Source organism: Oryx dammah, unplaced genomic scaffold (assembly GCF_014754425.2).
Source record: "Oryx dammah isolate SB20612 unplaced genomic scaffold, SCBI_Odam_1.1 HiC_scaffold_27, whole genome shotgun sequence".
Taxonomy (NCBI): Eukaryota; Metazoa; Chordata; class Mammalia; order Artiodactyla; family Bovidae; genus Oryx; species Oryx dammah.
The window spans coordinates 131,197,457-131,220,367 of NW_024070211.1; the positions used below are offsets into that span (position 1 = coordinate 131,197,457).

Here is a 22,911-nt window from a genome sequence, read left to right on the forward strand (position 1 = left end):
CAGAATCAAGCTCTCGTGGCCCACGGAGACTCTGACAAAGAGGCCAGGGTTAAAGATTGGACCGCTCTGAGGCTCTCTAGCTGGGGCCGCAGGAGTCCTGTGGGAGTGGGTGTGCCTGGAGCTCGAGGACAAAGTCCTGTCATAAATTATGTGTGCCCAGAGGACTCGGCCATTTCCTCTTGGGGCCCTTCCGCCTCTTCCTACCCTTTCGTGCGCTCCGACACACCCAGAGCCCTGGCACTGCCTTCTGCCCGGCTCCTTTCAGACGGCCTGGGTGGAGGGGAAGGCAAATAACAAGACCCCTACCCTGACAAGGTAAGGGCACTTCCGAGGCCTTCTCTGTGGGCTGGTTGCCCCAAGCCTATGTTCTGCCAGCTGGGAGGGTGGGAGGAGGGGCTTTGGGCAGGGGTGGGTTGGGAGTCACAGCCTTGGGAAAGCACCGCAGGGAACAAGATGATGAGGTGGGAGTGCGAGAGCCCTTTCAGGAGCCTGGAACTCCAGCCCAGAGAGCCATCCCAGCAGCCGCAGGGCTGCTGGGGCCCGAGCAGGAGGAGGGGGTGTGCTGGGCCTCTGCTCCAGGAAGGCAGGCGCGAGAGCAGAGGGGGCGGCAGTGCGGGGCCGCCTTCCCCCAGAAGGGGGGCCTCGGGGGGGCCTCAGGAGGTGTGAAGCCTCAGCCCTGAGGCCCGGGCACCTGGCAACGTCAGCCGTATCATATGTTCTGTTTCCCCGCACTTGGGGTGTTATTGCCTCTGTTTCATGGACGAGGGCACTGAGGTCCATGAGAGATGAAGTGCCCACAGGAAGGAGCAAAGGGGCCTCGACATCCAGGCCCGGGCTGACCCGAGTTACCTCCTACCTTCTTGGACAATTGTGGACAAGTGTGTTCGTCACCTCTGAACAGCTTGGGCCCCAGAGTGAGGCAGGACCCTGCCTGCCAGGCCTCAAAGCCTCCCCTGGCTGGGGTGCTGGGCTGTGGCGGGTCAGCGTTCTGAGAGGAGGAACACTCGCCGGCTCTCCCTCGAGCTGTCAGGGTGCTGGGCACCGTCCCCACTTCTCACAGGAGGGAATCTGACAGACACAGGCTGGGGTGGGGCCCATCCTGATCCTCCTAACCCCACAGCCAGGCCTTCCCCTCAGTCTCCACTCTCTAACTCTGGACTTAAATGTGGTTCCAACCTGAACTCCATTCAGGGTTTTATTTTGAAGAAAACCAAAACTCTGTGTGCAGCTATCGGCCTGGAGCACAAGCCCCCAGGGAACCTTTGTTTAGAGCCACTCAGTTCAGTGGCACCCCTGTCTCTCTGAACCCACTGGGAGCTGAACGCTGGCCCCACTGCCTTTTCCCAGGGGAGCTGTCCATGTGGGTCTTGGGCCTTGCTGCACCCCCACTTCAAAACAGCTTACAGTGGGGGTGGGAGTTACAGCTCGATGTAAGGGTGACACAGCACGCAGGGGTGAACATTTCCCAATTTCCCAGCTACATTCTTGTAACTGAGCACTTTTCATGTCATATGAAGGCCCTGGCTTCTACATTCTCAGTCCCCATGACAAGCCCTCCAGGGAAGAACGGCAGGATTTACAGGACATTTTTCACAATAGAGGACATTGAGATGAAGGAGGGTAAAATCCTTTGCCCAAAGCCACTGGATATGAGCGCCGTGAGGGCACAGGTTGGACCTGCTCACAGTTTCTCAGGCCCCTGCACCCCCCGCGGCCTGGAGGAGAGGAGGCCCTGGGCAGAGAGCTGTATGGGGGAGTGGAGTCGTGAGAGGCAGAAATAGAGGTTGGGACAAAGTCGCGTTTTCTAGTCGATTTTCATGCTACACTCTCTTGTCTTCCCCCTCAATCAATCAAGCAGCGTGTATCTCCTTTCTGCACTGCTGGGTGAGTGAAGTGAGGCTGTGCCAAAGAAAAGTCACCCATGTCGGGGCACAGACCTCAGCATCAGGGAGTCAGAGGTGGAGATGTCTGGGGCCGAGGATGGGTGGGGAAGGGGAGGGATTTAAGCAGGCTGCGAAGGCAAGGATGGCTTGATGCTGCTGCTGGAGGGCTAGGATGCCCAGGCTGAGAAAAGAACACCCCAAAGATGCAGAGGAAAGAAAGTACAAGTCCAGCCTGGGCACTGCTGGCTCCTGGCAGGACCCTAGTGCAGGTGTAGGGAGGCTGCAGGAAATGCTCTTTCCGTGCTGAGAATGGCATTCTCTTCTGTACTAATACAGTAGCCACTGGCCACACGGGGCTACAGAGCCCTGAAAGTGCAGCCAGCATGCATGAGGAAATTTTAATTTTAACTAAGACTAATTTAAATTTCCATGGCCATAGTGGCTGTGTGCTGTGCTGTGCTCAAAGTGTCTGACTCTTCACAACCCCATGCACTGTACCAGCCAGGCTCCTCTGTCCATGAGATTCTCCAGACAAGAAGACTGCAGTGGGTTGCCATGTCCTATGCTAGGGGATCTTCTCATCCCAGGGATAGAACCCCTGTCTCTTGCATCTCCTACACTGGCAGACAGATTCTTTACCACTGCACCACAGGTGGCTAGTGGCCACCATATTGGACCTCACAGGTCTAGAGAGCAGAGCGTGTCAGACTTGGCAGAGAGGTGAAGTGTAATAAACAGACAGAGCCAAACAAGCCTGGGTTCAAATCCTGACTCGGCCACTGACCAAGGGTGGTACCTAAAGCCTCAGTGTCTTCAACTGTCAGATGGAACCATATCTCTTACCTTGCAGCATTACTATACAGATTAAACTAATGAGCTACTATTTAAAAACTCTAAGTAAGTATGTTATGAGCCCCTACTCTGTTTTGGGGGCCAGGGATGGAGTGCTGAGGGGGTACAGAGAGGGGCCACGGCACAGTGGGGTACTGGCATGTACATGTGGATGTATCTGTCAGCTTCTCTCTCATCCATCTCCTGCCTTATTCTAAAGGTAAACAAGAGCCTTTTGAGATAGCTTACAGAGATACCTGTAATACAGAGGAATCAAAATAGAAATGAGAAACCAAGATGAAGGAAAATTAAGGTAAATATGATGCAGCTGGAAAAAGTTTCATAAAAAGTTCCCATCTATTTGCTAGACAAAGCTACCAAAAGTATTCTGGGCTTTCTGGCAGATGATCAAAAATAAAATACAAGCAGTGACAAGAATAATAACGTCCTCAAGTTAAGAACAAGATCATTTCTGAGAAGAAGCACTGATGGGATACCAGGAAGGGGATATCAAATAAGGAAATGCTATTGGCAAAAAAAAGTAAATTCAGAAGGGCTTCTCAAAGGCCATCCCTGCTAAGATCTCTCCAGGCAGGCTGACAGCACCTTGCCAAAGTGAATCTCAAGAAAAGAAATGTTCTCTGGATAGGTATAAATGATGGGTTTCAATTCAGGGTGGTGAATCCCCTTCCTGAGGGCTGGCTAGGGTCTTCTGGGACCAGAGAGGGACAGATAATAGGTAGAGTGGCTGAGAACAGCATCAGGGAGGCTGCAAGGGGACTCTTCTATTTTTTTTAATATTATTTTTATTTTAACACCAAAAATATTTTGGTTTGGGGTATAGTCGATTAACAATAGTGTGATAGTTTCAGGCAAACAGTGAAGGGACTCAGTCATACATATACATGTATCCATTCACCCCCCAAACCTCCCTACCATCCAGACTGGCACATAACTGGCACATAGAGCAGAGTTCCTTGTGCTATACAGTAGGTTTTTGTTGGTTAGCCATTTTAAATATAGCAGTATGTACATGACCTTCCCAAAGCCCTTAACTATCTGCAAGGGGACTTTTAAGCCAGATCTGGAAGAGTGGGCTGGAGATGAGGCTGGAGAGGCAGGGACTTCACCTATGCCTGCAGGGAACCAGAAAGCACCTGAACCCAGGTGTGAGAAGGGATGGGATAAACGTGATTTAAGTCACTTACTCATGACTTTGCAGAGGACTGGCAGGCTTGGCGAGTTCCCCACAAGTGCATTGGCCCTCAAGAGTGGGAGCAGAGCCTTGCTGGGAAGAGCGATTCCCCTGGGAGCGACTCTTCACCAGAGTCAGCCTGCCATCTCTAACTTCCTGGGAGGGCACAGGACCCAGGCTCTGGGGGAGCCAGTTCTTGCATTGTCTCACACTGCAAGGGCTTTGGCAGTGGGGGTGGCCAGCCCCTGTGCCCACTAGAGGAAGATGGGAAAGAGGCCTGAAACTTTATATCCTCACCCCGGGCCACCTGGGCAGAAGAGAAAGGGCCCTAACAAGGACCCAGGAGTATCGTATCTCCAGGTCAGGGCACCTCCATACACCTCCTGGGTGGCCAGTCACAGGTATTCCTGGAGTCCTGCCATCAGCTCCTCCATGCCCCTCTGTTACTGAGCTTGGTAGCTGATCTTTGCAGGTAGTCATCACTGTGGGAAAGGGGTGGAACTGATTTCAGGCCCGTGGACAATCCTGTGAACAGTGAAATAAATAATAAAAGCCATCTCTGGATATGGAAAAGCCCATCTCTCTCTGCTCCCTATCCCGATTCCCCTTCCAGGAAAAACCACTGTCAATGGCTTAACATAATTACCTCTAAAAAGGATGTATCTCCCCAAAATACATCTTATATTTTAAAACAAAAATGGCAGTCTTGTGCTCATGCTCAGCCGTGTCCAACTCTTTGCGACGCCATGGACTGTAGCCCGCCAGGCTCCTCTGTCCATGGGATTCTCCAGGCAAGGATACTGGAGTGGGGTGCCATTTCCTCCTCCAGGGATCTTCCCGACCCAGGGACTGAACCCGAGCTGCCTGCGTCTTCTGCATTGCAGGTGGACTCTACTACTGAGCCACCTGGGAAGTCCACGGCAAAAATGGCATAATTGTATAAAATAGAGCTTGCTTTTATTACATAGCCATATATCAATATGTATGTAGATGGAACTGTATGAAACTGCCAATGTTTGACTTTCCTGACGTCTGGACAGGGTGGTCCAGCATAGATTCCTTATCACCTGCTGGATGGTTCTGACTTCCAGAGCAGTGGCCCTTTCTGCCTTCACCAGCCCATGCAGGCTCTGTTTTCCTTGGAGTGATGGATTCCATGCTAGGGACCTTAGGCTCGGGGTTGGCGGGGCGGAGTGGAGAATAGACAGTTAGCTGGTGGCATAGCATACCTTCCAGGGTTCTCATTCTGTTACTCAATCCTTTCTGCCCCAAAATGGTCACATCCCTGCCTTGGGAAATGCTTTTTAGTCCTCCAGGAGAGGGCTCCTTCTAGACTGGCAGCTCATAGACCAGAGTCTCCATTTGGGTTTTGCCTTTTAGACCCCAATCTCCTGAAATATGCCACCCACACCACCTAGCACACAGTCTCTGGTCCTTTTTGGTCACTGCAGCACTTTTATTTTCTCCCCAGATCCACCTTCCCACTCACCTTTTAGCATTTCTTACCACTCCCGCTACATACACTCCACTTCAATGATGCCCCAGAAATTCGTGTGAGTGGTGTGGCTTTAGACTTCCAAAAGCTGAGGAGGTCTTTGGGAACCAGCAGCTTATCCTTCTACCTTCAAGTTATAGTCATCACCATTCTGATTCTTAAGATTAGGCAGACTCTGGGTCCAGTGCCGGACACTGATCCTCACATTCTCATACTGATCAGCCTCAGAGCTGGACAAGGGGGCTTGAGCTAAGAAGAAACATCTCACTTCAAAAGAGCAGGGACTTGCAATTACTCCTGGGCTTCACCTATTAGGTAACCCCTTACCTGCCTTCCTGGGATGGGTGCCAGGCTGCTTCCATCCTCCTGGTTGCTATTCATCCACCCACCCACTCATCTACCCATCCATCCACCCACCCACTCACACATCTATCCATCCATCCACTCACCCACACATTTATCCATACATCTACCCATCCATCCATCGCTCCATCCATCATTCAGCAAACATTTTGTGAATTCTTTATGGAATGAATAAGGCAAGGTTTTGCTCCTAAGTATCACACAAATGTGGGAGAAACACATATAATGATACAAAAAGCATAAGTAAGTGATGATACAGAAAGAGCTGCTGCATGTGAGATGTGTGTGCCTGTGTGTGAGTACACGTGTGCATATATATGTGTTCCTAACTCATTTCCAATCAAGTACAGAGACACGGTACTTGACTCAGTCAGTCTCTTCCATCAGGAAGCTTCTGTAAGCCTCTTACCCTTCTCCATCAGAGGGCAGATAGACTGAAAACCACAAGCACAGGAAACTAACCAATCTGATCACACGGACCACAACCTTGTCTGACTCAGTGAAACTATGAGCCATGCCGTGTAGGGTCACCCAAGATGGACGGTCAAGGTGGAGGGTTCTGACAGAATGTGGTCCACTGGAGAAGGGAATGGCAAACCACTTCAGTATTCTTTTCTTGAGAGCTCCATGAACAGTATGAAAAGGCAAAAAGATAGGACACTGAAAGATGAACTCCCCAGGTCGGTAGGTGCCCAATATGCTACTGGAGATGAGTGGAGAGATAACTCCAGAAAGAATGAAGAGACAGAGCCAAAGTGAAAACAACACCCAGCTGTAGATGTGACTGGTGATAGAAGTAAATTCCGATGCTGTAAAGAGCAATAGGAACCTGGAATGTTAGTTCCATGAATCAAGGCAAATTGGAAGTGGTCAAACAGGAGATGGCAAGAGTGAACATCGACATTTTAGGAATCAGTGAACTAAAATGGACTGGAATGGGTGAACTTAACTCAGATGACCATTATATCTACTACTGTGGGCAAGAACCCCTTAGAAGAAATGGAGTAGCCATCATAGTCAACAAAAGAGTCTGAAATGCAGTACTTGGATGCAATCTCAAAAATGACAGAATGATCTCTGTTCATTTCAAGGCAAACCATTCAGTATCACAGTAATTCAAGTCTATGCCCCGACCAGTAATCCTGAAGAGGCTGAAGTTGAATGGTTCTATGAAGACTTACAAGACCTTCTAGAACTATCAGCCCAAAAAGATGTCCTTTTCATTATAGGGGCTGGAATGCAAAAGCAGAAAGTCAGGAAACACCTGGAGTAACAGGCAAATTTGGCCTTGGAGTACTGAATGAAGCAGGGCAAAGGCTAACAGAGTTTTGCCAAGAGAATGCACTGGTCATAGCAAACACCCTCTTCCAACAACACAAGATATGACTCTACACATGGACATCACCAGACTGTCAATACCAAAATCAGACTGGTTATATTCTTTGCAGCCAAAGATGTAGAAGTTCTATACAGTCAGCAAAAATAAGACCAGGAGCTGACTGTGGCTCAGATCATGAACTCGTTATTGCTAAATTCAGACTCAAATTGAATAAAGTAGGGAAAACCACCGGACTATTCAGATATGACCTAAATCAAATCCCTTATGATTATACAGTGAAAGTGACAAATAGATTCAAGGGATAAAATCTGATAGACAGAGTGCCTGAAGAACTACAGACAGAGATTTGTGACATTTTACAAGAGGCAGGGATCAAGCCCATTCCCAAGCAAAAGAAATGCAGAAAGGCAAAATGGTTGTCTAAGGAGGCCTTACAAATAGCTATGAATAGAACAGATGCAAAAGGCAGAGGAGAAAAGGAAAGATATACCTATTTGAATGCAGAGTTCCAAAAGATAGCAAGGAGAGATAAGAAAGCCTTCCTTAGCAATCAATGCAAAGAAATAGAGGAAAACAATAGAATGGGAAAGACTAGAGATCTCTTCAAGAAAATTAGAGATATCAAGGGAACAGTTCATGCAAAGATAGGCTCAATAAAGGGCAGAAATGGTATGGACCTAACAGAAGCAAAAGATATTAAAGAAGAGGTGGCAAGAATACACTGAAGAACTATACAAAAAGGATCTTCATGACCCAGATATCATGATGGTGTGATTACTAACCTAGAGCCAGACATCCTGGAGTGTGAAGTCAAGTGGGCCTTAAGAAGCATCACTATGAACAAAACTAGTAGAGGTGATGGAATTCTAGTTGAGCTATTTTAAATCCTAAAGGATGATGTTGTGAAAGTGCTGCACTCAATATGCCAGCAAATTTGGAAAACTCACCAGTGGCCACAGGACTGGAAAAGGTCAGTTTTCATTCCAACCCCAAAGAAAGGCAATGTCAAAGAATGCTCAAACTACCGCACAATTGCACTCAACTCACACAATAGTAAAGTAATGCTCAAAATTCTCCAAGCCAGGCTTCAACAGTACTTGAACTGTGAACTTCCAGATATTCAAGCTGGTTTTAGAAAAGGCAGAGGAATCAGGGATCAAATTGCCAACATCTGCTGGATCATCGAAAAAGCAAGAGAGTTCCAGAAAAGTATCTACTTCTGCTTTATTGACTATGCTAAAGCCTTTGATTGTGTGGACCACAACAACAAACTGTGGAAAATTCTTCAAGAGATGGGAATACCAGACCACCTGACCTACCTCTTGAGAAATCTGTATGCAGGTCATGAAGCAACAGTTAGAACTGGGCATGAAACAACAGACTGGTTCCAAGTAGGAAAAGGAGTACGTCAAGGATGTATATTGTCAACCTGCTTATTCAACTTATATGCAAAGTACATCAAGAAAAACACTGGGCTGGATGAAGCTGGAATCAAGATTGCTGGGAGGCATATCAATAACCTCAGATATGCAGATGACATCACCCTTATGGCAGAAAGCAAAGAAGAACTAAAGAGCTTCTTGATGAAAGTGAAAGAGGAGAGTGAAAAGTTGGCTTAAAGCTCAACATTCAGAAAACGAAGATCATGGCATCTGGTCCCATCACTTCATGGGAAATAGACGGGGAAACAGTGGAAGCAGTGACAGACTTTATTTTTTTGAGCTCCAAAATCACTGCAGATAGTGACTGCAGCCATGAAATTAAAAGACACTTCCTCTTTGGAAGAAAAGTTATGACCAACCTAGATAGCATATTAAAAAGCAGAGACATTACTTTGCCAACAAAGATCCATATAGTCAAAGCTATGGGTTTTCCAGTAGTCATGTATGTGAGAGTTGGAACATAAAGCTGAGCGCTAAAGAACTGATGCTTTTGAACTGTGGTGTTGGAGAAGACTCTTGAGAGTCCCTTGGGACTGCAAGATCAAACCAGTCAATCCTAAACGAAATCAGTCCTCATTGGAAGAACTGATGCTGAAGCTGAAACTCCAGTACTTTGGCCACCTGATGCAAAGAACTGACTCATTGGGAAAGACCCTGATGCTGGGCAAGATTGAAGGCAGGAGGAGAAGGGGATGACAGAGGATGAGATGGTTGGATGGTATCACCAACTCAATGGACGTGAGTTTAAGCAAGCTCTGGGAGATTGTGAAGGACAGGGAAGCCTGGACATGGCATGCTACAGTCCATGGAGTTGCAAAGAGTCGGACGTTACTGAGTGATTGAACAACAACCATTACCGTATTGTTGTCAATTTCTCCTTTTATGCCAGTTAATACTTGCTTTACATTTCTAAGTGCTTCTGTATTGGGTACATGCATGTTAATGGATGTAATATCCTCTCCTTAAATTTATCCCTTTACCATTATATAATGATCTTCTTTGTCGTTTGTTACAGACATTGTTTTAAAGTCTCTTTCTTCTTAGATGAGTATTGCTATTCCCACTGTCTTTCATTTACATTTACACAAATATCTTTTCCCACACCCTCACTTTCAGTCTCTGTGTGTGTTCATCTCTGAAGTGATTCTCTTGCAGATATCATATAGATGAGTCTGGTTTAGAACCCAATCAGCCACCATATGCCTTTTGATTGGAGCATTGCCATTTTATTCTTTATTTTCCAGTTGATTTTGTAGTCTTTCCCTAGTCTTTTTTTTTTTTTTTTCCTTTAGTTTCCTTCCCTTGTAGTTTGATGATGTTATTTAGTGGTATGCTTCTATTCTTTCTCTCTTGCTTCTGAGTATCTGTGGTGGGCTTTTGATTTGTGGTTACCATAGGGTTCATGTATGTTGACCTATAACTGTATCTGTTTTAAACAGGTAGCCCTTTAATTTCAAACACATTCTAAAAGGTCTACTCTTTTTTTAAAATGATTACCACAGGTTTAATTAACATCAATCACTCATAGTTACAAAAGATTTTTCTTGTGATAAGAATGTTTAAGATCTACTGTCTAAGAGGTTTTCAAATATACAATATTGGGTTGTTGACTGTAGTTACCATGCTGTATTTCTATCCCCAGAGTTATTTATCTTATAACTGGAAGTTTTTACATTTTGACTACCTTATGGTAAAAGATCTATGCTTAAAAATTCTCCCCCCACAACCCAGTTTGTATTTTTTGGTGTCATATTTTATATCTTTGTGTTTTGTATTTTTGATGTCATATTTTACGTCTTCATGTTTATACCTTCACTGATTATTATAGTTATACTTAGTTTTATCCTTTTTTTGTCTTTTAATCTTCATAATAACATTTAAATGGTTGAGACTCAACCTTTACTATATATCTGTCTTTACTAGTGGGATTTTTTTCTTTCTTTTAGGTACTTACTTCTTCTTATAACCTTTCCCCTTTCTTTGAAAAGACTCTTTAGTATTTCTTTTATGGTTAGTTTAGTATTGATGACCTTGTTTTAGTTTTTTCTTATCCGAAAAGTTCTTTCTCTCTCCTTCAATTTTAAATGATAAATGATAATCTTGGTGGATACAGTATCTTGATTTCATGTTTTTTTTTTTTCCTTTCAACATTTTAAATATATCATGTCGTTTCTTTTTGACCTGTAAAGCTTCTGCAGAAAAATCAGTTGATAGTCTTATGGGGTTTCCCTTATATATAACTCTTTGTTTTTTCTCCTGTTGTCTCTGGAATTCTCTCTTTCTCTTTACCTTGTGCCACTTCAGTTATGAGAAATCTTGGTGTGGGTTTGTTCTGTTTATCTTGTTCGGAACACTATGCTTCCTGTACCTGGATATCTGTTTACTGCTTCAGTCTTGGGAAGTTTTCAGTCATAATTTTATTAAATGCTTTTTTAAAAATTTCTTCTCTATCTTGTCTTCTGGGACTCCTGTGATGTTGATATTGGTATACTTGATGTTATCCCAAAGATCGCTTACTCTGTTTCAATTTTTTCAATTTGCTTTTCGTTTTACTATTTTTTATGGGTGATTTTCATCATTTTACCTTCCACATCACTTATGCATTTTCTATATCACCTAGTCTGTTGTTCATTCCTTCTAGTGTGCTTTTCATTTGAGTTATTGTATTCTTCAGCTCTGACTGGTTCCTTTTTATATTTCCTAGTTCTTTGTTAAAATTCTCCCTGTGTTCATCTCTTCTTTTCCCTAATTCACTTAGCAGTCTTATTATCAATGCTTTGAATTCTTTATAGAGTAAATTATTTATTTCTGTTTCATTAGTTGTATTTTTTTAGGGTGCTCTTGAAGTGGTGTTCTTATGGGAGAGTGTCCCTGCACACTTTGCCTATGCCCAGTGGCTTTGCTGTGAGATATGGATTTGATGTGAACACAAATGCCGTTTTTCCTCAGGGTGTGCTGGCAGCTATCACCATGGTATTAGGTGGGACTGGAGACAGGAGGCATAGGGCTAGAGCCAGGTGTGAAATGGCTCTTCCCCTCTGCTCAGTGGCTAATACTGCCTTATTGAGGGTGAGGTTAGGTAACAAGTTGCTGGAACAGAAGCCTTGTGTGTCAGGCATGAGCTGGCTAAGTCCCCTTTCCCAGCACCAGCACCTTCTGCCCCAGAAGTGAACAGCGCTGGAGCAAGAGCTGGTGTGGGCATTCAACAAAGGTTGGGCATGGAGTATGGTGATACGGCCACAGTCAGAGCCCTGGACTGGCTCTCATGTAACACCTGTGCGATCACCAGTGAGGACGGCCCCCTCCCTGCTAGGAAGCTGCTTAGCATTGAGCTGCCAGAGTCTCACAGCCAAGCCTTTCCCTTGGTTGTGGCAGCCCTCCCTCCTGTGTGGAGCTGTGACGTGAGGGGAGCAGGGCTAGAGCAGGCCCTCTGCTCGGGCCAGGGCGCGCTGGGGAGTGGTCCTGGGAAACACGTCAGCTGACTGTGTGATCTCAGTCTGCCCTCTCCTGTCCGCTTTGGGAGCAGGCGAGTGTTCGTGTGCTCTTCACAAGCAGGGTCCAGTCTTCCCACAGCCCTCCTGTTAGTCCCCGTGAGCTGCCAACAAGCCATGGGGGCTCGTCTTCCCTGTGTCATACCCAGGGCTGGGGAACCCAGTGAGAGGCTCAGATTGCTTCCTTTCCAGGGAGGGTCTCTGCCTGTGTAAACTCTTTTCCTCTGAGTCCCCTCCTAGGGGCACAGATTCCAGCCTGTTCGCTTCTCTTATCTTCCTACCCAGTTCTGTGTATTTCTTTCTTAGAGTCTTGGTCATGCAGGAGTCTTTCTGTTAGTTTCCAGTTAGTTTTCTGTGAGAATTTTTCCACACATAGATGTATTTTTGGTGTGTTCGTAGGGGGAGGTGAGTTTACTTTGCCATCTTGGTTTGGATACTCATCTTTTTTAATATAGACTTTCAGCATTATAAGTTTCCTTCTAAGCAAATTCTCACTGCATTCCACAATTTTTAATAAGTTGTGTCTTCATTTTCATTTAATTGAAAACACTTTAAGAATTTTTCTTGAGACTTTGACTTGTATTATTTATGTTTCTTAATCTCAAAATATTGGGGGATTTTCCAGCTATTTTGATTTATAGTTTAATTTCTTTGTGGTCTAAGAGCAGACATTGTGTGGGTTTTATTTTAAAAATTTGCTCAGGAGTTTTTATGATCCAGAAGGTGTTCTATCTTGGTGAATGTTCCATGTGAACTTGAGAAGAAGGTATATTCTGTTTTCATTAGAGGAAGTATTCTATAAATGTTAATTAGATCCAGTTGACTAATAATCTTATTCAACTATGTCCTTGCTGATTTTATGCCTGCCAAATACATTAATAACGGATAAAAGCATGCTGAAGTCTCCAACTATAATATTGGATTTACCTTTTTCTCCTTGTAGGTTTACCAGTTTTTGCCACATGTATTATGATTCCCTGTTACTAGGCACATACATGTTAAGTAACATTATATCTTCTTTGGGAGTTGGCCACTTTATTATTATGTTATTCCTGTTTATATTCCTCATAACTGTCCTTGCCCTGAAGTCCACACTGTTTTAATTAAGTATAGCTACTCCAACTTTTGATTCTTTTTAACATGGTATATTTTTCTCTATTTATCTTCAGTCTATCTGGGTCTTTATATTTATAGTGAGTTTTTTGTAGACAACATATAGTTGGAAGCCTCACGCTTTTAAAAGATGAAATCTTTGGATCTTAGCAATCATTCAGATATGAGGATTATAGGATGACTCAAATGTTTTCTTCAACAATTGATAGTTTCATTCACTGAGATGAAAAATGAAGGGGAAAGAGCAGATAGAAGAGAGAGGAGATGTCTATTCATGCTGAGTTTGTTGTGCCCATGGCCTATCTGCTGGAGATGTCCAGGGATTAGAGTCTTGGTGGATCTAAAGTTCCAGATGGAGATGAGGGTTAGAGACACTGAATGCAGCCAAGTGTTTTGATCCTGTCAGTGGCCCTGGGAAAGGGTGGGCACGCACAAGGGGAGTGGGCAGACTGAAAGAGAACAGAATAAGGACCACCAGTTTGATAGAATTCTTGGATTTCAATGACATAGTCCAGATAGCTTCGCTCAAACAACAAACTGCAAACATGCAAAGACAAGATTTCTGTCTTCGTCTCATTCCCTCTTGGCCTGCCAACTTTATTCTCTCCTATCAGCTATTTTTGGGACACAAGGACCATAGCCCTGCAGTTCTGGAATCATATTTCAAAACTTTGTGACTAGAGAGGAAAATCAATCCCCAATTCCAGTTCAGAACATTCCAGGGGAAGCCTGTGATTGGCCCTTCCTTGCATCACACCCCTTCTCTGAGGCACCATGATTCACGGTCCCTATCAGAAACATTTTGGGCAAAGGGAGGAGAATTTCCCCAAAAGAAAATACAGGAAAGCATGTCAGGCAGACTGAAAGCATCAACATCTCCTTCAGACACCAAGAGATCAAAGTGAGGGGACAGAGCCCTGGGAGGAGATTGAGGGCAACCCCAGAATACAAGGAAAGACAGGGAAGTGAGGTTCTGCAGAAGTCACGGCGGCGAGCTCAGGGAGCAGGGCACGGCTGAAAGAGTCCTGGCACTGACGTGGGCAGTGTTGTCCCTGGGGGGATCGGTGCAGTGTCGGTGGGTATGCACATGCAGCCCAAGGCTTGGGAAGGTGTGAAGCGTGAGAGGGTGGAGACAGCACAACTGTTTCAGGCAGTTCAGCTGTGGAGTAGAAACAAGAGGAAGGCAATATCTGGAGGGGTCAGGAGGCCAAGAAAATTCATTTTAAGCTAATCAAAACTTCAACTTGAAAATGTTACTGACAAGGGGGTAATGGAGTTATTTTCTGGTGGAATTATCACATCACTAAAGCAGACTTTTTGAAACATTAAAAAATTTTTAAAGCAAAACAGAAGTTTAGATTTTAATCATATTTATAGGATTTCTTTTTTTAAAGCTTTTTGTCACTTTATTATTATTATTATTTTACTTTACAATACTGTATTGGTTTTGCCATACATCAACATTTCTAAGTTTTGCTTTACAGAATTGCTTGTTTGCTTCATAGAATTGCTTGTTTGCTTCAGCTGTCTCCTTCCCATCTCTACTCTTGGAGGAGATGGGAACAGGTCTAGAGTCAAAACACTTGTAATTTTGTATTCAGGTATCTATTCTCTGAGTACAAAACATTCCCTTCCTTGGTTAAGATTCCCAAGTTTTTTTCTTTTATAATAAAAACAAAGTCCGCCTTTGTCCCTAAAAAAAAAGATAGACAAAACTTGCTTCTTTATGTAGGAAGGAAAAGTCAGAAGAGAAAGAATGAACGAAGATGAGAGAGAGAGGGGTGACTGTGTTAGTTGTCTACTGCTGCATAACAAATTACTCCAAGATTTTGCAGCTTAAAATGACAAATATTTATTTTCCCACCAATTTCTGAAATCCAGAGTGGCTTAGATGGGTGGTTCTGAGCCAGGAACCCTCATGAGGTTTTTTTTTGTTTGTTTGGTTGGTTTTTGTTGTTGGCTGCACTGGGTCTTATTCGCAGCATGAAAGATCTCTTTTTTTGAGTTGCCACATGTGGGATCTAGCTCTCTGGCCAGGGATAAACCCAGGCCCACTGCACTGACAGCTCAGAGCCTTAGCTGTTGGGCCTCCAGGGCAGCCCCTCATGAGATTTGTATTCATTTTCTAGGGTCGCCATAACAAAATGCCACCGACTAGGCAGCTTAAACAACAGATATTTCTGTCCTCACAATTCTGGAACTAGAAGTCCCAGACCAAAGATGCTGGCAGGGTTGGTTTTTCCCGATGCCCCTCTCCTTGGTTGCAGACAGTTACCCTCTTGCACTCTGTCCTCATATGACCATCCCTTTGCACACACAGCTCTGGTATCTCTTTTTCTTCTTACAAGGATATCAGTCACATTGGATTACGCCCTACGCTAACAACTTCAGTTTAATTTGACCACCTCTTTAAAGGCCTTATCTTCAAATACGGTCCCATTGTGAGGTGCTACGGTCAGAACTTCAGCTTATGAACTTGAGAGGGGGAGTGGACACAATTCAACACTCAACAAGGTTACAGTCAGGACACTGGCTGGAGCTCTGGTCATCTGAAGCCTTGATCAGGGCTGAAAGATCTGCTTCCAACATCACTGGCTGATAACTAGAGACCTCCGTGGGGCTGCTTGAGTGTCCTCATGACATGGCAGCGAGTTTCCCCAGGCCGAGCAATCTTAGAGAGAACAAGGAGGAAGCCCCAAGTCTTGGAAGCTGTCCTCTATCACTCCCATCTTATTCTATCTGTTATAAGGAAGTCCCTAAGTCCACACCCATGGTGGGGAGAACGAATGAGTCCATCTTTGGAAGGGAGTACAGTCAAAGAATACTGTGTGGGCATATTTTCATCCCCACAATAATCGATTAAGCAAAAGCCCTGATGCAAGAGGCCAGAGAGGGCAGGGCTGGAAGGGTTAGCGTGGAGCTGTCAGCGGCCCCTCCCCTGGGCATCTCTTATGTGCCCACAGGTATAGGAAAAGGCAGGGATTGAACAGAGCTGGAAGCTGAGGGTGATTTCTCTCTCTCTCTCTTTTTAAAAACTTTCTCGGCGAGCAGCAGCATGCCGGCGGCAGGGACGGGCGGCGGGAGCCGCCGGGTGGGCGCCGCACCCCAGGCGCGCTACCCGGGGCGCATGGCCGGGGCAGAGGCCCGCGGCGGCAGCGAGAGCATCGGGGAGCCCGAAGTGCCGGGCCCCACCAGCGGGAGGGGCAGCCCGGGGCGCTCGGCGCCGCGCACCGCTGCGGAACTCAGCGTGCTGCTCCCTCCTCCGCCGGGACCCCCCACCGATTTCCCTCTTTTTTCAGTGATGCAGATGAAGGAGTTCTGCAGAGTGATTAGTGGGAGGGAGCCTTGAAATTGGAAGGATTTTTTTGGGGGGGGTGGGCAGAAAGAGCTGACTAGAGCCCATTCAAGGATCCTCAAGCATTTCTAAAGTCTTAGGGGAGGTACAGGTCATGAAACTTCCCTGGTCCCTGTTGTCGAGATGGTGTGACCCATCCTTGGAATGCTCAGACTTTGCAAGGTGAGAGCAGGACTCAACAACATTCACAGGACAGAGTGAAGGTGGACAGAAGGGTCCACAGAGTGTGCAGCTCATTGTACTGCTTGTATTCCATTTATGGGTATTTACAAAAAACTACTTTGTTCCAAAAAAGATTTAAGGTCAGTTTCCAGGCTGGTTGAGATAGAAATGAAGCTAGGATAGTTGATAGACTGGGGAGAAAAGCAAAAGCTGAGGAGTTGTGATGAAATGAGGGAACAGTTGCCATGGGCAGAGGGCCCGGTGCTGGTCTGGGGTGCGGCGGGAGAGCGGCAGTTGGAGGGCGTGGCCTCTGCAGTGCAAACATGGAGTCCTAACCAGTAGACAGCCAGGGAACACCTCGGAGGACAGGGCTTTTGGAATGGAGAAGTTCTGGGACGCGGGAGACCAGGGGAAGATGTGGGAAGTGGAGGCAGTGGCGTCTGGGAGGGACACATGGCAGGTTCAACCCCCAGGGATGGCAGGACTGGTGGGGAACGCCTGCGGGGCAGATCCTGGAGGCTGGAGAGGGGACGATGTCCACGGAGGCCAGTGCCATGGGTGAGGGCGCTGAAGAACACAGGTAGGCCTCAAACTCCTAGCTGGGGGGAGAAGTGAGGAGCCTGGGCCACAGTGAGGAGTCAGAGGTAGAAAATGCCCCCTGCCTCCTCCCCACCTGCCACCTCACTGGGTGAGGTGGTAAGATGGACCAGCCTCTCTTTGAAAGAGCTGTAGCCTCTTTCAGGGAATCTCAGTCTGATTATTGCCTTTTACTTTGTAGGTGCTCAACAAATGCTGGGAGGTAGATTGCCATAAACATATTAATGCCCATACACTAAGTTAAAAATGGAATGAGAAGATTCTTTGTTCAGCAGAACAAAGAGGCAAAGACTCTCTGTCACATTTGCCCGCTGCCTACAACGAAACACGTCTCTCACCTCCCCACAGTCTGCTCAACCCAAACATGCTGACCTCGCATCCTCTGCACTTTTCCCTCTGCCTTTGCTAAAGTTACAGCATCCCTAGAGAATGCCCCTTTCTTTCCACTGTGAATTCTTGTTCATCTGACAAAGCCAACGTCAAAGGACACCTTCTCCAAGGGCTTCCTTCTCTGTTTCACTGAACAGATATTTCCTAAGTTCCTCCCAGGGGCAGGTCTGCATTACAAGCAGGGAGTGAGTATGTGACGAACAAAAAAGCCAGCCTCTGTGTCAGGAGGCTCAATGCAGAGAGGGCGGGGCTGGTGGTGGGCGGGGCTCCTCCTGAGATCAGGGCCCCGCCTTCCCTCCCCGACTAGGGGGCAGTTACTCGGGCCTGCCTGGTGCTCCCTGGGTACCAGAAGCAGCCAGGCGCTGAGACAGGTTTGAAAGAAGGCAGGTCCAGACTGCATTTCCAGCTATGCTACTGATAATGGGTCACCTTTCCTTTGTTGAGTCCCATGAATGAAATGGGGGTTCAGTGTTTTGTGGGTGCCTGAGGTTTAGATCAAGTGTGTTGCATCTCAAGTTCTGCTGGCTGGTTCCCTCAGGACTCCGTGCGGCATATGGTAATGACTATGTTCACAGATGTCTGACCAGACACAGGCTGAGTTTCTGGGTGGCAGAGATGCTGTTTTGAGCATGTTCAGAACCACCCCACTCCCTATGTTGAGCCAAGTGCCGAGTGCAAAATAGATGTTCAGTAAAGATGAGATAGATAGGGCTTCCCTTGCGGCTCAGCTGGTAAAGAATCCGCCCGCAATGCGGGAGACCTAGGTTCGATCCCTGGATTGGGAAGATCCCCTGGAGAAGGGAAAGGCTACCCGCTGCAGTATTCTGGCCTGGAGAATTCCATGGACTGTATAGTCCATGGGGTCGCAAAGAGTCAGACACGACTGAGTGACTTTCACTTCACTTCAGAGATGAGATAGGACTGAAGAAACTGAGACACTTGCTGTGGAGCTATGACACATCCATCCACTCTTTCAAGGGTCCTGTCTTGGCCCCATGCCAGGCACTCAGGGCTACACTGATCAGCACTGTGGCCCCTACCCGCCAGGGTGCCAACTCATGGTCATGAATGCTGCTGCTGCTGCTAAGCCGCTTCAGTCGTGTCCGACTCTGTGCGATCCCATAGACGGGGGCCCAGCAGGCTCCCCCATCCCTGGGATTCTCCAGGCAAGAACACTGGAGTGGGTTGCCATTTCCTTTTCCAATGCATGAAAATGAAAAGTGAAAGTGAAGTCACTCAGTCGTGTCCAACTCTTAGGGACCCCATGGACTGCAGCCTACCAGGCTCCTCCGCCCATGGGATTTTCCAGGCAAGAGCACTGGAGTGGGTTGCCATGGCCTTCTCCGTCATGAAGACTGACATTCTGCTTTTTCTCTGCATACAGGCTGTCAGGAGCAGCTGCCTCAGGATGTCAGGGTTGAGACTGGTAAGAATTGCATCTCTTCCATCAAGGGGTTGTTCGTGGGAGTTGCCAAAAGCTGACTCAAACCACTCCCAAGGAAAGAAGAAGTAAGGCAGTGTGACCTTGGAAGGAAAATACCAGACACAGGGAGTTTGAGGGAAAAGTCAAAGTCACTCAGTCGTGTCTGACTCTTTGCGACCCCGAGGAATATACAGTCCATGGAAGTCTCCAGGCCAGAATACTGGAGGGGGTAGCTGTTTCCTTCTCCAGGGGATCTTCCCAACCCAGGGATTGAACTCAGGTCTCCCACATTACAGGCAGATGCTTTACCAGCTGAATCACCAGATTGTATTACCTAAAGAAAATGAGTTTGGCTAAACTTGGCCTTGGCAGGATGGCCACGTGCATAGAGTAATCCCTCACTTATACTCAGGGCTTAAAATGTCTTGACAAAACACATACTATATTTAAAATAGGTGTTCCACAAGGATGTACTGTATAGCACAGTAAGAAAAGATACTAAATATCTTGTAATAACCTATCATGGAAGAGAAAGTAAAAAAAGAATTGTTCAGTCACCAAGTTGGTCTGACTCTTTGTGACCCCAAGGACTGTAGCATGCAAGGCTTCCCTGCTCCTCACCATCTTTTAGAGTTTGCCCAAGTTCATGTTCATTGAATCAGTGATGCCATCCAACCATCTCACCTTCTGTCATCCTCTTCTTCTGCCTTCAGTCTGGAAAAGCATCAAAGTCTTTTCCAGCGAGTCAGCTGTTTGCATCAGGTGGCCAAAGTATTGAAGCTTCAGCTTCAGCATCTGTCCTTCCAATGAGTATTTAGGGTTGATTCCCTTTAAGACCAACTAGTTTCATCTCCTTGCAGTCCAAGGGACTCTCAAGAGTCTTCTCCAGCACCACAGTTTGAAAGCATCAGTTCTTTGGCACTCTACCTTCTTTATGGTCCAGTTCTCACATCCGTACATGAAAAAAAAAAAATATATATATATATATATATAACTGAATCACTTTGCTACACACCTGAAATTAATACACCATTGTAAATCAAATGTATTTCAGTAAAATTTTTTAAAAATAAAATGAAAAATAAAAGAACCTGGAAAAAAATATCTTGACAACAGTATTTTTCACTTGTTAACTCCTCCATTTATCTAAGTAAAGGCAGCCCAGAGCTACTTCTAGGCCCATCTTTTCTCCTGTGGGAAGGAAAGACTGGTGGGTGGGCACATGGGACAAGCCACAGTGCACATTTCAGCCAATGGCTGGAATAGTCAGCCCACCTCAGAAGACTGAGGATCAGGTCTCTCGGAAGTGGATTCTTTGCATCTGTGAGATTCCTCGCAGTGATTTCTGTCTCAGGCTAGGGCCGGAGCTCTTCTGTATCATAGGCAGAAGTCAGCTGTCAGGTATTTCTTATCACAAAGAGCAGTGAAGACCTAGATCCCTCTGCTTTCTGTGACTCATTCTCTATTTCTTTGTTAAAATGTTATTTATTTGGCTGCACTGGGTCTTAGCTGAGGCACACGAGATCTTCGTTGCATCATATGGGATCTTTACGTGTGTCATGCTAACTCTTAGTTGCAGTGTGTGGGATCTAGTTCCCTGATCAGAGGTGCAACCTGGCCCCCTGCTTTGGGAGCGTGGAGTCTTAACTACTGGATCACCAGGGAAGTCCCTCATGCTCCATTTCTTCTTCTTTTTTTAATCATTTATTTATTTATTACTTATTTTTGGCTGCGCTGGGTCTCCGTGTCTTTGTGCGGGCTTTTTTCCCCTCCAGTTGTGGTGAGCAGAGGCTATTCTTCACTGTGGGGCTTGAACTTCCGCTGTGGCGGCTTCTCTAGGCAGGGGCTTCAGTGGTTGCAGCGCGCGGACTCTGGAGTGTGGGCTCAGTAGTTGTGGTGCAGGGGCTTCGTTGAGGCACGTGGAACCTCCCTGGGCCAAGGATTGAACCCTGTTGCAGTGGCAGGCAGATTCTTATCACTGTACCACCAGGGAAGTCCCCATCCTTTGTTTCTTGAATCTCCATATCGACTTTACTTTTTTTTTTTTTTGCAGCTGATAGCTTTTTCTTTACCTCTTCTTGCTCATTCTTTCCCTGATTCAGCTGCTTCGGCAGTCATCTGAGTTCATAAAGAAGCTCTACTTTCTGCTGCTTGGCTTCTCATTTATTTCCTAGTAGAGCTTTGGCCAAATGGAGGGAATGAGAGTCCCATTACAGCTCTTTTATTTATTCTTCTGGCTCATGTTGGGCTGACATCTTAAAATTCGGTATGAATTGGAAATGGTCTCTCTCTCTTTCTCATCTCTGGTTAGTATCAAGCTTGTAGGAGACGCCCATCATCTGTCTTTGATAATTTTCTCACTTTGGTGATTTCAGCAGCTCTTGCAACAGCGCAGTACAGTTTTCACACTGGAATTTCATCCTTGTAAGAAAACTTCTCCAGGTCTCTGAGGTTCCTGCTGTGATTCAGTTAGTTCACTGAAACCAGTATGTTGTTCAAGCTGGTCTTCTATATCCTGTAGCAACTGTTTTTGCTGTTCTTTTTCATTTAGATTTTAGTTTTATACAGTTGTTATAGATACAGTTTAAAGAATCAGTCTCCCACTTCCTCTCCCAGAGAGGTGACCACCATTGACCTTCTAGTTAATTCTTTGATACTTCTCTCCATGTGTACAGGGCCACTTGAGTTTTTTATTCCAGGCATCATCTATTACTGATTTCCCACTGGGTGAGAAAGGCCTTAGCTCCTCACTCCTATCCTTGCCCACAGCACTCACAGTGTCTCTCCTTTCTCCCCAAACTGTTAAATCCCAGATTACAGGGTTTACTTATTTTGTCTAAGGAAATGTTCCTCTCAAATCCAACTTATGATTCTCTGGGGAAGGGTGGGAGAGGGATAATTAGGGAGTTTGGGATTGGCATGTACACTCTGATATTTAAAGTGGATAACCAGCAAGGACCTGGTGTATAGTACAGGAAATTCTGCTCAATATTATGTAATAACCTAAATGGGAAAAGAATTTGAAAAAGAATAAATACATGTATAGATATAACTGAATCACTTTGTGATACACCTGAGACTCACACAACATTGTTAATCAACTATGCTGCTAAGTCGCTTTAGTCGTGTCTGACTCTGTGAGACCCCATAGACGGCAGCCCACCAGGCTCCCCCGTCCCTGGGATTCTCCAGGCAAGAACACTGGAGTGGGTTGCCATTTCCTTCTCCAATGCATGAAAGTGAAAAGTCAAAGTGAAGTCACTCAGTCGTGTCCGACTCTTAGCGACCCCATGGACTGCAGCCCACCAGACTCCTCCGTCCATGGGATTTTCCAGGCAAGAGTACTGGAGTGGGGTGCCATACTCCAATATAAAAGAAAACATTTTTTATAAGAAAAAAAGAAAATGTTCCACTCAGTTGAGCCCTGAAGTGTACTCTAAGTGCTAGACTATAATTATCTTGCTCCTTATCTGCTTTGTTTTCTCTGTAAATATCACAACATAACCACCACCTCACCCTACCCCCACCCAGCTTTCTCCCAGGTATGTCAACATCCTTGTAAAATGATTCATCTGGGAGTTCAGTCAATGTCATCCTCAGGAGAAGGTTTCTCCCAGAGCTTCCAATGCCATATCTAAACTCACATCTTCTACTTCTGAGGCACACATCTCAGGATCATGGGGTCTCCTTCACAACTACCCTGGACATTTCTTTCACCTCTCCTTTACCTGAAGCCCTTTTCTTGGACCCAAGGTTTTTCTCTTTCTTGGTTTACTCCCTTGTTTTCATCAAGCACAACCTGTAATAGCTTCCTGAGATAGGGTGCCCATGA

The 22,911-nt window shown here is 45.9% G+C and overlaps 1 protein-coding gene across 1 annotated transcript in view; it reads left to right on the forward strand.

Moving 5' to 3' along the window:
* The first annotated feature begins 200 nt into the window (after window positions 1–200).
* The window catches only part of MYO7B (myosin VIIB), a 97,736-nt gene continuing 75,025 nt past the window's right edge, over window positions 201–22,911 (forward strand). Inside the window, exons 1-2 of the mRNA XM_040227868.1 lie at window positions 201–315; window positions 19,041–19,082. Coding sequence (XP_040083802.1) covers window positions 19,065–19,082 — 18 coding nt within the window. The 5' untranslated portion in view covers window positions 201–315; window positions 19,041–19,064. The remainder of the gene's footprint in view (window positions 316–19,040; window positions 19,083–22,911) is intronic.